The sequence below is a fragment of the Pithys albifrons genome, chromosome 14 (assembly GCF_047495875.1).
Source record: "Pithys albifrons albifrons isolate INPA30051 chromosome 14, PitAlb_v1, whole genome shotgun sequence".
Classification (NCBI taxonomy): Eukaryota; Metazoa; Chordata; class Aves; order Passeriformes; family Thamnophilidae; genus Pithys; species Pithys albifrons.
The window spans coordinates 20,060,967-20,075,001 of NC_092471.1; the positions used below are offsets into that span (position 1 = coordinate 20,060,967).

Consider the following 14,035-nt stretch of genomic DNA (forward strand, 5'->3'; position numbering starts at 1 on the left):
TGCAGCCTGTGCAGGTCCCTCTGCAGAGCCCTCCTGCCCTCCAGCCTGTGCAGGTCCCTCTGCAGAGCCCTCCTGCCCTCCAGCCTGTGCAGGTCCCTCTGCAGAGCCCTCCTGCCCTCCAGCCTGTGCAGGTCCCTCTGCAGACCCCTCCTGCCCTCCAGCCTGTGCAGGTCCCTCTGCAGAGCCCTCCTGCCCTCCAGCAGGCAGCACCACTCTGAAGTCTGTAAGATCAGTGTTTTCCATAACTCGTTATTCCTTTCCTGGAGGTTGTATGGACCCTGTGCCTCTCGATGCAGCTCTAAAATGATGCTGTAAACTGCCCACCTTCAGTTTGTTAGGATGCACTAGAGCAAGCAAGCCATCATGCTGATAATATATTGTAAAAAAGCTAAGAGGAAAATTTGTCCTGGTTTCTGGATGGATAATGCAGAGGCACAAAGTAAAATATGGCACACATAAAATGTGTCACTTCCTTATGAGAGCAGAACTAATGGATGCTATAAAAAACAAACATGAAAGATCTTTTTCCAGGGAAGAATATGAGAATTCATTGGATTTAGACATGACAAACAATGGTTTGTGATAATAAAACTGCTAGCAAAAAGCAAACTAGGAAATGTGCTTTTATGCTTGTTGTATTGGTGAACTAATAAGCACAACTTCTTAAGGACAAAGATGGGCTTTAGCACTTGAAATTCTCTTTGCTGTCCTCTCATTTCTCAGTGCTTGGTATTTCTACACTCTGGCTACATTTCACACCAGTTTTTCACTCACACCCCCAGCAAGGGAGATGGAAGAAGTGACACTGCTTTGCCTGCAGCTGGAGAAATCCTTTCTTGCTCCTGTCACCTCCTCAGTGGTGGCTGTTCCCTCCAGGAAAACCTGACTGAAGCTTTGATGGTCTCTCCTTCTCTCATAGGACCATGCAGATATCGAATGGAAGTTTGCACGGACGAAGCTCTGGATGAGTTACTTCGATGAAGGTGCCACTCTGCCCCCTCCTTTCAACATTGTCCCCAGTCCTAAGTCAGTCTGGTACCTTTGCAAGTGGCTCCACAACCAGCTGTGCCCAGGTGATGACTCTGACAACGAACAGAAGAGGCATGAAAACCTCAAAACCTTCACAGTAAGGAGCTCGTGGGTTTGTACTTCATTTTTTGAGGGTGTTATGCATGTTGGGGGTGATGAGGACCACTGCTCTGCTGGGGCAGCAGACAGCTGCTGGATCCTGACTTGCAAAGAGCCATTAGGAGCTCTAAAGACAGGACCAGACAAGTAACGACCTGTGCCTTTCCCTTTCCAGGAACGACACGCTGACAACTTGATTCAGAATCAACATTACCAGGTAAACTCTTGAGCACACTCAGTTTTTACTTGCAATTTCTTTTTTCCTGCACATTTTCTAATATTCAGTTCTTGCTTGCTCCTAGAATATATTTTGGTACGTGTAGGTCCTCTAAGAGGATTTTGCTTATCATGGATTAAAACATTTCCTCATTGGAGCTGGATGGTTCAGTAAATCTCTCCTTGCTGCCTTTCAGCCCCTCTGATGTAGTGAAAAACTTGCCAGGTATGAGTCTGGCTGCTGAAGTGAAGGTGACATCCCTGTTACCAACAGGCTGCCATGTCAGTCCATCTAAAACTGTTTCTGCAGCATTTTTACACTCCTGAATTGTTCCTCTCCTGCTCTTTATTGTACAGCATCCCTAACACTAACAGTGGTTGGGATGTTCTTTTTTCTGGATGCCTCAGGAAGGAGGAATGGTTTCTTGCTGGTTTTTTGTTCTCAGCCTGCCTGTCATCAAGGACTCATTAAACTCAACCTATAAATGGATGAAACTTTATTAAAAACACCAGTTTCAGTCCTTGAATTCAGTGCCATGTACTATGCCAGCATGTTGGAAGGAAAAAAAGTTCTCCAGGATGTTGGGTGGTACGTTGGCTCTGCTGTCAAAAGACATCAGTAATTTGCCTTACTTAAAACATCCCCTGCCTTTTGAAGAGTGTTTTTATCTGAAGTTGATGGTTAACATAATTAGTCACCTTTGACAATGGCCATATGGTACTTTCTGACTTCACAGCAAGCAAGAGTGGGATCTCTTAAAAACCTCCCAGCAAAACCATCTTCATGCTTGGTGCTGCTCAGGCTTGTTATCCCTGGTTAGGAAGTGGGGGAATGAAGGGCAGGTTTGGATGTGGAACATCCACAGAGAGCCTTGGTGTGTGTTGGCTGGCACAGCTCAAAGTATCTGGTACAAGCTCAAAGGACCAGTTTGGTGCAAGTTCAAGGTACCAGTTTGGTACAAGCTCAAAGGACCAGTTTGGTACAAGCTCAAAGGACCAGTTTGATACAAGCTCAGAGTACCAGCTTGGTACAAGTTCAAGGTACCAGTTTGGTACAAGCTCAAAGGACCAGTTTGGTACAAGCTCAAAGGACCAGTTTGGTACAAGCTCAGAGTACCAGCTTGGTACAAGTTCAAGGTACCAGTTTGGTACAAGCTCAAAGGACCAGTTTGGTACAAGCTCAAAGGACCAGTTTGGTGCAAGTTCAAGGTACCAGTTTGGTACAAGCTCAAAGGACCAGTTTGGTACAAGCTCAAAGGACCAGTTTGGTACAAGCTCAGAGTACCAGCTTGGTACAAGTTCAAGGTACCAGTTTGGTACAAGCTCAAAGGACCAGTTTGGTACAAGCTCAAAGGACCAGTTTGGTACAAGTTCAAGGTACCAGTTTGGTACAAGCCCAAAGGACCAGTTTGGTACAAGCCCAAAGGACCAGTTTGGTACAAGTTCAAGGTACCAGTTTGGTACAAGCTCAAAGGACCAGTTTGGTACAGGTTCAAGGTACCAGTTTGGTACAAGTTCAAGGTACCAGTTTGTTATAAGCTCAAAGTACCAGTTTGGTACAAGCCCAAAGGACCAGTTTGGTACAAGTTCAAGGTACCAGTTTGGTACAAGTTCAAGGTACCAGTTTGCCTTGGCAAAGCCATTGGGGTGAGATATGAACAGATCAAATTGGAGCATCCCCCTGTGGTAGTTTTGGCTTTGGTTTCATCAGGGCCAGACAGTCTATGTAGATTAGAGGGGACAAACAGCACCTGACTTAAGCAACCAAAGAGATATTTCACATAATTTGATGTCAAAATCAAGTATAAAAGAAGGTGTAGGAGGTGCCTGGTCAGTCCCTTGATGGCCTGTGCTGAGCAGACCTGCTCTCACCCTTGCTGGGGGTGTTGGGCCTCATTCACCACTCCACAGCTGTTTGGTTTGGGAAGTACCTTTGTTTCTTTGTTATTGGTTTTCTCCTCTCTTGCCAGGTGTCCTTTGGGGGGAGTTTGTTGGAGTGTTTTTGTGAGCTGGTGTGGTGGAGGTCTGTGTTGTTGGGTGGGTGACTCAGTGATTGTTGTTGGTTTGGTTTTTCTCACATTTGTATATATATGCATTATATCATACTCTGTTTTTTAATTCTCTTTCCTTTGTATAATATAAGAAGTTTGCTATTTCGGATTTTGGGGTTTTTTTACCTCCCTCCTCTTCCCTTGGTGGAGGGGGGGTGGATTCTCTCTCTGTGTTGGGCAGTTGGCATTTTGCCAGTTCATTCCAAACTGTCTTGGTTTTGCCCTGGCCCCCCAGCTCAAGCCACCCCCTCCCTTCTCCCCTGGCTCCTTTTAGCAGGGAAAAGGCAAGGGGGAAAAAAACTTGAAAGAAGCTGAGCCAAGTCTATATATATATATATATATATGTATATTCTCTAAATGTCTACAATTATATGTATACAATCTGCACTCACAATAGGGGAAAGGGAAAGGGAAGGGGGAAAAAAACAGGGGCAACAAAGAGACAAACCAAAAAAAATGGGTACAAAAGACACTCCCACCCATCCCCTGAGTAAACCCATACAACACAATCTCACAGAATTCCAGACTATTCTGAGTTGGAAGGGACCCACAAGGATCATCAAGTCCAACTCAAGTCAATGGCCCACACAGGGGACTGAACCCATGACCTTGGCATTATTACAGCCAAGTTTTAACCAACTGAGCTCCTCTCAGGGTCTTTATCTCACTAACTACTTTTTAGAAGGAAGCCAGCCCCTCTCTCTCTCACGTGGGGGTCTCACTCACGTGTTTTCCCCAGTCTTCTGCATGGCTCTGATAAGGGACTGAGAGCAGCCAAGAGCCCTCTGCTCTCCACTCTCACCAGAAACCCAAGAGAGCTAAACTTCCTATCTCCTGTCCCTTACCCAGGGGAGGGGAAAGAATGGGTGAGGAATACCTGGGAGACAAGCCCCTCCCTAACTGCATCTGGTTACCAGGAAAAGGCCTGGGTCCAACTATTACACCAACACACCCCACAAACATGGAGCACAGCAAACAGCCCAGGGAACACGGGAGAAGTCCTTGAGGGTGTGATTCAGTCCTTCAGTGCTGCCCACAGACACTGCAGGCACCTCAAACAGAGGTTCTGACCTGCCTTTAGGGCACAGCTGGCAGATGTGGTTGGAGATGAATGCCCGTGGCACCACGGGGTCCTGGCTGCTCTTCATGTTACTTGTTGTTACCACATCCTCCTTGGCTTTCAAATACTTTATAAACATCCTCAAATGCCAAATTTAGCCTGTCCAGATACACACAATGCACACATGAGACTGGTAACCATAAAAACCTTGAGCAGCTGAGATTGAATGGCTTGAGCACATCCCAGAGAACATCAAGAATGTTTTATTAATGATTTTTACATATACAAACCCCAGTACAAAGTACCTGCTTAAGCTGTAATTAACAACTGAGCATCCAAGAGGGAAAGTGTCCCAACCTTTGATAGAATCATAGAATCATAGAATCGATTGGGTTGGAAAAGACCTCCAAGATCATCGAGTCCAACCCTTGGTCCAACTCTAGTTCATTTACCAGATCATGGCACCCAGCGCCACGGCCAATCTGCATTTAAAGATCTCTAGGGATGGGGAATCCACCCCCTCTCTGGGCAGCCCATTCCAATGCCTGAGCACTCTCTCTGTAAAAAATTTTTTTCTGATATCCAACTTAAATTTCCCCTGGCAGAGCTTGAGCCCATCGTGCCCCCTTGTCCTATTGCTGAGTGCCTGGGAGAAGAGACCAGCCCCCACCTGGCCAGAACTTCCCTTCAGGGAGTTATAGACAGTGCTGAGGTCACCTCTGAGCCTCCTCTTCTCCAGGCTAAACACCCCCAGCTCCCTCAGCCTCTCCCCACAGCACTTGTGCTCCAGTCCCTTCTCCAGCCTCGTTGCTCTTCTCTGGCCCCGCTCCAGCCCCTCAATATCCTTTCTGAACTGAGGGGCCCAGAACTGAACACAACACTCAAGGTGTGGCCTCCCCAGTGCTGAGTCCAGGGGAAGGGTCACTGCCCTGGGCCTGCTGGTCACGCTATTTTTGATACAGGACAGGATCCCATTGGCCTTCTTGCCCACCTGGGCACACTGTTGGCTCATGTTGAGCTTCCTGTCAATTAGTACTCCAAGGTCCCTCTGCCTGGCTGCTCTCCAGCCACTCTGTGCCCACCCTGTGCTGCTGCAGGGGGTTGTTGTGGCCAAAGTGCAGGACCCGGCACTTGGCCTTGTTGAACTTCATCCCATTGGAATCAGCCCATCTCTCAAGTCTCTCCAGATCCCTCTGCAGAGCCCTCCTGCCTTCCAGCAGCTCGACACTCCCTCCCAACTTGGTGTCATCAGCAAATTTGCTGATGATGGACTCAATCCCCTCATCTAAATCATCAATAAAGATGTTAAACAGGACTGGATCCAACACAGACCCCTGGGGAACACCACTGGTGACCAGCTGGATGCAGCTCCATTCACCAGCACTCTCTGGGCCCGGCCCTCCAGCCAGCTCTTAATCCAGGAGAGGATTAACCTTTCCCAAGGTTTGCTCTGTTTGAAATAATTCTGTTCCTAATGGGGAGTGATTTTTGGTTTTAACCAGCAAAGTCAGGACAACTGCTGCTTGTAATAGCTCAGGGAAACATTAAGAACAGTTTGGGCTGAGCCAGCAGTTGGATCACTTGGATTGTTTCCTATTCCAGGAAGTGATAAGAAATCTTGTGAAAAGATACGTCGCAGCAATGATAAGAACTTCCAAAACCAACGAAGGTCTAACTGAAGAAAATTTCAAGGTAATTTATTATTCCTCAATAATAATTTATTATATTAATTCAAATTAACTTGCAGAATTTGCACTAAATTGTTAACAGGATTCATAATGTGTTGAATAGGCAGGTGGGAGTTTTTGGAGCAGAGAATATTGTTGAGTGTCTTCTCATGATCACCTCCCAGATTTTAATATACAATATGTAGACAAAACTGTTAGAAAAGGGTAGGAATGAAGGATGTGATTTGTGTCAACATCACATTCCTAATCCTAATGCAGACAGAGCCAAAGAATGAGTTGGGCTTAATGAATATTAAGAACACTCATCAATGAAATTCAAGTTGGGCCTATAGGCTAAACAGGATTTCTGCCATATTTCTACATTTCAGCAGTTTTCCCTCTTCTGTAAATGCCTTATTTGACTTTTGGGGGGATGTGGGGGGTGGGCAGAGGGGATTGATCAATAAGGCCACTCCCCCAGCCTTTGGAGACAAAGACCTCGTCAGGTCTCCTGTTCCCAGGACTGCCAAGACGTTGTTGTTTGTGCATCTCTGAGTGTGTGTGTGTGTGGTGTTCTTGTGTGTGGGATTTGATATCAGCCATGGGCACAACTGAACAGCTCTCTGAGGGAACCTGAGCATCCACTCATGTCACATAAAGCTGCTCAGAGTAACTCCTTTCTCCTCTTGCCCCAGGAATTAAAACAGGACATCTCAAGTTTTCGATATGAAGTCCTTGACCTCTTAGGAAACAGGAAGCCCCAGAGGAGGAGTTACTCCACCAGCAGCACAGAGGTGTCCCAGAAGGATGAAACCAATGAGGATGGTGCTGGAGAAAAATCCAGAGCCAAGAGCGTGTCTTTCAATGTAGCCAACAAAAAAAAGGACTTCAGTGTATCTGCTCTAATTACAACCATGTCTGGGATCGACGTGGTGGAGGAGAAGCCCAAAAGCAACGGGATCAGTAAACGATCCTTTGTCCGAAACGGGAACAGAGTGCAGAGACTCTCCAGCTCCAAGAAGGAATCCTTCAAGAGATTGGGGCTGCTCTTCTCCAAGATGAACGGGCACGTCCCTGAGCCCAGTTCAGAACCCATGTACACAATTTCAGATGGAATTATTCAGCCACACTACATGTGGAAAGACATTAAATATTCTCAGATGGATAGAGAGAGAGAAGAGAACTGCTCCAGAAGTGAAATTAACCTCAATGAGGTGTCCTACAGTGGCAACACGAGACTGACAGGACAGAGCAAGGAGTGCCCTGTGGTTTGTACCAGCTCCCTTCACTGTGCTTCCAGTATTTGTTCCTCCAATTCCAAACTTATAGACTCCTCAGAGGATGTGTTTGGTTCATGGGGAGAGGCCTGTGACTTGTTCATAAACCAGTGGAAAGATGGACAGGAGGATCACGTTACCACTCGGCTCTAAGGAAAACTATCTCAACACTCACTGGAAAACTTAGTCAACTATTGGTAATTTTTTGCTCTCATCTGATTCAGCATTACTTTTCCCTTCTGCCCACAGGTGAAAAAAAGTGCAAACCCACTTATGTCAGTCTATTTTATAGCCATCTGCACATTTTTAATTTTTTTTTTACACTCATTAGTACTAAACTGAAGGTTTCACTGTTTATAAGGCCACTGTAAACCACAAGAATCCTTTCAGATGTAGTTTTAGACTTCAAACCCCACAGACTTCAGGCACACTGATGGTTGAGGAAAGGATTTCTCCAGTGCTCCCATCATCATTCCAACACAGGTGGGTTTCACTGCTGTCCCACACCTCTGGCTCTGTGTCCTGCTCAGTTTTCCTCATCAACATAAGCAGCTGGTGAGCAGGAGGATGAGAATCAGATTTATTTTTTTTTAAAAAAGGATTTCAACTTATAGCTGGTATTTTGTTTCCTTTAAGCAATATGACCTCTGATTCTTTTGGTTGTGTGTGTTTTTTCAGGTCATTATATTAATATTGTAAGTTGTTATTGAATGTGAGACCCCTTTGATCATCCAGCTGGAACATGTTATGATTTGATTATTTACCCAATTTCCCCTCTAGGGAGCAGAAAGACCTTCCCTTTAGGCTGGCAGTGGGAGCCAGCCCCTGGCATTGCTGCCCACTCCTGTGTCCATGAACTGCCCCAAACCAACCCTGGCTGCTTGGAATCCAAACCTCTGGGTAGTTTCAAATAGGCTGAACCACAACCCAGCTGTGAGCCTTGCCCTTGTTTTGCAATTCCTATCCTTGCTCCCACCATTGCATCCAGTTTTTGCTGTCTCTGATGGATGTCAGACTTTGGGGAGAAAACCTTCCTCCTGGTGAAGGGCAAGATCATCCTCCCTGGGCCTCTGAGCTGCAGTCCTGAAAAGCAGCTCAGGCTGCATCAGCAGTGTGGAACAGCTCTGCAGCTCCTTCTCAAAGGTGCAGCAAAAGGAGGGTGGCAATAAGTGGTATCTTTTATTTCCCCAGTTGTGGTTGTGTCTGGACAGGGCTTAGCACTGTCACTACTTTAGTCCTAAGAAGCATCACTGGAGGGGAGGAGACAATCCCACCAAGGGCAAAATGGTTGAATTCTTAACAGTGATTTTTAGTTTGTTGGTTTTATTATTTATTTATTTTAAAAAATGTGATACTTGAACTTTCTTCTGCAGTGTTGCTAAGAAACACACATGACTGGCACTTACCACCACTCCAGAGTTGTTATTACTCAGCTGCTTTCCTGGAAGAACCAAGTGCTGCCCAAAGCTCAGGAATGGCTTTGTTCCTGCCCTCCTGCAGGGCTGTTTTCTCAGGAGAGCTTATGTGAGCTGCAGCATTTCCCAAGGGTGAACTGGGTTGGGAATTGCCTTTGGAAAAGCATAATGCTGGAAAATCTACACCTGCCATTGCAGTGGGTCAGATTTTACCAGCAAGGGGTATGAGCAGCTCTCATGGCAGCATTGGAGGGTCAGGAGGAGAGGGATAAGGGATGCTGGGTCACCTGCAGCTGGATACTCTGCCCACTTTAAACCTGGCTCCCTCCTTCTGTGAAGGAAAACCCCCTTGCTGGGTTTTTCCTTTGGGCACCTGTGCAGCTTTATGTGAGAGGCCCAGTGGGGCACACCCACATCAGGCAGAAATGGGAACGGGGCAGCCAGTTCTGGGGCAGAGCTGCAGGTACCCACACACCAACTCCAGCCAGTTCTCAGTACAGACCCCAAAAGTGGAGACTGTGGCTCCAGGCCAGCCCTGGTGTCAAGAAAAATCAGCAATGAGGAGCAGAAACTCAAAAATGTTTCTGTATTCCTGGAGTGAATTGACATCAGTCTTGTTAACAGCAGGCAGTGTATAAACCCCAAATATTTAAGCCTCCAGATATGCTAAGCCAAAGGCAGAGTGAAAGGCATTTTTGTACCAACAGATTTCAGGCTTTCACAGTAATTGAAGGGTTAGAGTTGTCTTTGAAAAGTGCATCTCCTGTTCTGTCATGGAAGGCTGAGCAAACCCACCCTGGTGCTGCACAAGGAGACAGGCAGAATTCCAAGGGGAAGGAGCAGCTTGCTGATCATTCCCTGGGGAAATCCAGCACTCCTGGCTCAGAAAGCAAATTCCTGCATGCAGGAGAGCTGCAGTCAGAACCCCCCAAAAATAATACAGCAGCTCACAAGTAAAGCCCCACAGCTCAATAAACCAAACTGAGCACATTTCTGCAAAGATGAACATTAGCAGGAGCTGCTGCAGGAGGGTGAAGGAGAGGAGTTTTGAGTCCTTGGAGGCCTCACCTCACCACCTGCAGCCTCTGAAGTCTACTTGACATGGGGCCAGCAAATATTCTTTGTGTTTCCTGTGTAAGAAGTAAGAATGAAAACAATTCAAGTAGAGTTATGCAAATAACTGGAGCACAAGTGCTGTGGGGAGAGGCTGAGGGAGCTGGGGGTGTTCAGCCTGAAGAAGAGGAGGCTCAGAGGTGACCTCAGCACTGTCTGGAACTCCTTGAAGGGAAGTTCTGGCCAGGTGGAGGTTGGTCTCTTCTCCCAGGCACTCAGCAATAGGACAAGGGGGCACGATGGGCTCAAGCTCTGCCAGGGGAAATTGAAGCTAGAGATCAGAAAGAAATTCTTTGCAGAGAGAGTGCTCAGGGATTGGAATGGGCTGCCCAGAGAGGGGGTGGATTCCCCATCCCTGGAGGTTTTTCAACTGAGCTTGGCCGTGGCACTGAGTGCCATGATCTGGTGAAGGGACTGGAGTTGGACCAAGGGTTGGACTTGATGATCTCGGAGGTCTTTTCCAACCCAATCCATTCTATGATTCTGTGATTCTATGAAATCCATCAGCTGGGCTGGAGGCTGGGCCAGAACCAGAGTTTGCATCCTTGGTCAGTGGAGACTCCAAGTTTTCCATGAGAACAAGCACTGCTGCTGGTGATGGTGATACTGTGGGGTTTAAGTGCAGCACTGCATTAACAGGTCCAGACAACAACCTGAAACATAATTGACTCTGCAATGCTGCCCTTCAAAAAAGTAAAAATGCCTTCCCTACAAACTGTGTGAGTTGTGTTCTCCTGCTGTGTGTGGTGGGAGCCACACTGGAGTGGCACAAGGGATAAAAGGTCTGCAAAACCCCTTAATAATGTTGGCTGCTTGGTGGGGACTCCCCTGGGTTTGTTCCATGACTCAGATCCTTCCTTGCTCCCACCTATGGGTGAGTCTAAGCAGACTTTAATTTAAAACAAGGATTTGACTTGGCTGTGATTAATAGATATGTCCAGGAGTTTGCAAAACTGTCAAATTGGTCCTTCAAAAGGCAAATTTTTCTGTGATTGCATCTATGCATCCCCATTGGTAGCAATAGGCTTTGCAGCCACCAGTGAATTATTATTTTGCTAAAACAGCAGCTTCAGGGGAGGGAAGTTGAAGTATCTTCTGAAAAATACATTTGATTAAAAAAAAACAACCCAGGTTTTGCTTAATTCACTTGCAGTCACAGTATCTGAGCTTTCACCAGCATTTTTCCCTTTTCAATTGCTCAAAAAGAAAACATGTTTTAGTGAAAGTCCTTCTTTCCTTCAGAGGAATCGGTGAACGACCCCTGTGTTGTCTCTGCAAGGACCAGGGTTGGAGCTGATGGGACTCTGAGTTTCTCCTGTGAGGAGTGAAACTTGTCCCTGGTTGGGTTCAGGATGCACTCTGTGCTCCAGCTGGTACACACTTGCACTTCATCCTGTGGGCTTCATGTTCTGTAAACATATGCAAGGAATTTGGAATTAGGAACAATAGAGATCTCAACCACTTGCCCTTCTTTAGGTTCCTTGCTCTTGGAGTTGTGTTCTTTCTCACCTCCCATCCCAGTGGCATTTTCACCAGCTTTTTAAAGCAACACATGTGCAAATACTCATGGAATTGTGGAGTGGTTGGAGTTGGAAGGAACCCTCAAGTTCTTGTTCCATGGGCAGGGACACCTTCCACTAGCCCAGGTTGCTCTGAGCCCTGTTCAGCCTGGCCTTGGACATTTCCAGGGATGTGGATCATCAGCAATTAAAAAGTTAACAAAAATCCCGTGAGGGTTAAGAATATCAAGTAGAGCTGGGAGATGTTTGCACTCAGGTCAGAGAGTCTGTAAATTGTTTCAGAAACAAGAAATCAGCTGACATATCACTGCAGATTGTTTGGGTAACTGCATTTGTACATCACTCACTCCCTGGTAGATCTGTAAATACTTGTGAGTTTGGAGCTGTGTCCCCACAGAGGAGGGACGTGCAGTGGGCAGAGCTGGAGGGGACAGGGACAGCTGAGCTCTGCCCTGCTCTGCCACTGATCACCCAGAAGGGCAAGTCACTTCACCTCTCCACTGCCTCGGTCTCCCCAGCTGTAAAATAGGGATAATAAGACTTACCTACCTCGCAGGGGGGGTTAGTTCATTATTTATAAGCACTTTCAGATCCTCAGATGAAAGGCATTATACACAGCGAGCAGTTCCTGTTCGCAGCCGTAGGTTGGACTTTTATTTTCTTACAACTAATTCAGGTTAGATTGAACTGTTTGTCCATTGCTGTAGTTTTCCATGTAGGAAAATAGCATGGTTTCCCAGGAGGGGAATTTAGGGCCCTTCAGCAGTAGAAGCATACACTGGAAGCTGAAATTCTGGCACCCTTGCTTTTATTAATTACATCTCACCCTAAGTGTCACCTTCCTGTATTTGTGTTTCATCCTTTTGCTGACAGTCCATGTTATATGGTTTTTAGCAGAAACAGCCACTTGTACTGGTTTAAAGGTGAACCAGCAGGGGAAATGAACTCACCACGAGAGAGATTATCAGTCAGAGCTAAAATTTAATAATAATATTACAATAACAACACTGACACACAAGGGAAATTGCTTTCAACTCACAAAACCCCAGCAGTATAACCCAGTGTCCTGGGGCACAAACCCAAGGGGGTTTGTTTGCCCTTGTGCTGAGACCCCTGTGGCTCCCCCAAGTCCAGAGCAAAAGGAAAAGGAAAACCTGTTGGTGCAGGTGAGGGCTGTGGTCTGGGCAAGAGTGGGGATCTCCTCCTGTCAAGGTCCTGCTGTCTTCTTACCCACCACTTCTGTACCCTCAGGGAGCACCCAGTCCCTCCCCCTGGGACTCACCCAATGGGTGATTAACTCTGGGAGCCAGGGGGTGTTGAACTGTTGATGGCCCATTAGCAGCTCTGCCCCCTCAGGCTGGGTGTGAAGGTGATAATGGCTCCCTGGGCAGCTGCTGCCAATGGCCCATTGACCTTGGGGAATGAATAGAGGGGGTAGAACACACAGCTTTGATCACCCCCACACAGGGTTAGCTGGTCCCTCCTGCTGAACTAGGACACCACTGTAAATATTAAGAATATTTTAAATAAATATATTGATGTATAAATATACCCCCTTACCTTTTAAAGAGGTTCACATTGGCTGGTGCCACAGACTCCTAAGCATGGGCAGGTTCCACAGGCCCAGCACTGATCCCTGTGCACAAGCAGGACACTCCAGCAGGGCTGTAGGAAAATGTCACCATGTCACCAGCTCCAGAGTAGTGACTTTTCACCCCATCACTAGCAAGGGCAGCAGTCCCCTGGGTGTCAGAGGAGGGCAGAGGGAGGCTGGCACATGGCTCTGCCCCAGGAGAGGGTGAGGCAGCTCCTGCACACCAACCTCAGCTGTGGCCAAAATGCTGCTGCTGAAGGAACCACCCTGGCCAGCAGGAGACTTGTCTCCTGCATCCCTACAAAGAGGCTTTGCCCCAGATTTCTCTGTACAAGTTTCCTTTAGTGCTTACTCAGGATAAAGGTCTGAGGTTTGAGCAACAGGAGCTCCAAGATGTGACTGGCAGGGTCAAGGGCACCATGAGCATCCTGAGCTCCCCTCCAGGAACATGAGGAGTTGCAGGGATGGGCCCTGGCTATTTGGTGTCACTAATGGTGTCAGCAAACATACCTGGAGAATTCCTAATGGTGTAAGAAGGATCTGATTTACTGCTGGGGTTTCTAGTGTATGTTCTGCTTCCCTGGGCACTGCTCAGCTTTGCTTTGCTATTGCCACTTTTCTTTTCAGAAAGCCCAAATCCCAAAGAATAGCATGTTTCAGTTAACCAGGAAGAGGTTCAGTTCTGGTTTCCTTCCTGGCTGAGTTCTCCTTTAACAAGTTAACTCATCCTGTCCCTCAGACATGTCTTTGGAAAGCTCTGTGATTCCCAAAGAAAGAGGAATCCCTTCCCAGCTCTGTTGAAATTCCACACACAGAATGGCTACAAATAAGCAAAACCATCTGAACCACCAGGGCTGCCTAGAATTAATGAAAGTTGTTAATTAAGAACTTCCTGGAGTTGTTTTTGGGATGGATGCACTGCAAGGACCTCTCCTTCCCTGCAGGGACTTCTCAGGCACAGCAGCCCCAGCTGGGACAGGTGACAGGGCTGGTG

At 47.0% G+C, this 14,035-nt stretch overlaps 1 protein-coding gene across 1 annotated transcript in view; it reads left to right on the plus strand.

Moving 5' to 3' along the window:
* Window positions 1–10,156, plus strand: part of TRPC5 (transient receptor potential cation channel subfamily C member 5) — a 143,631-nt gene extending 133,475 nt beyond the window's left edge. The window contains exons 8-11 of the mRNA XM_071569614.1: window positions 920–1,126; window positions 1,304–1,345; window positions 6,058–6,147; window positions 6,818–10,156. Of these exons, the coding sequence (XP_071425715.1) occupies window positions 920–1,126; window positions 1,304–1,345; window positions 6,058–6,147; window positions 6,818–7,552 (1,074 nt within the window). The 3' untranslated portion in view covers window positions 7,553–10,156. The remainder of the gene's footprint in view (window positions 1–919; window positions 1,127–1,303; window positions 1,346–6,057; window positions 6,148–6,817) is intronic.
* Window positions 10,157–14,035: the final 3,879 nt, after the last annotated feature.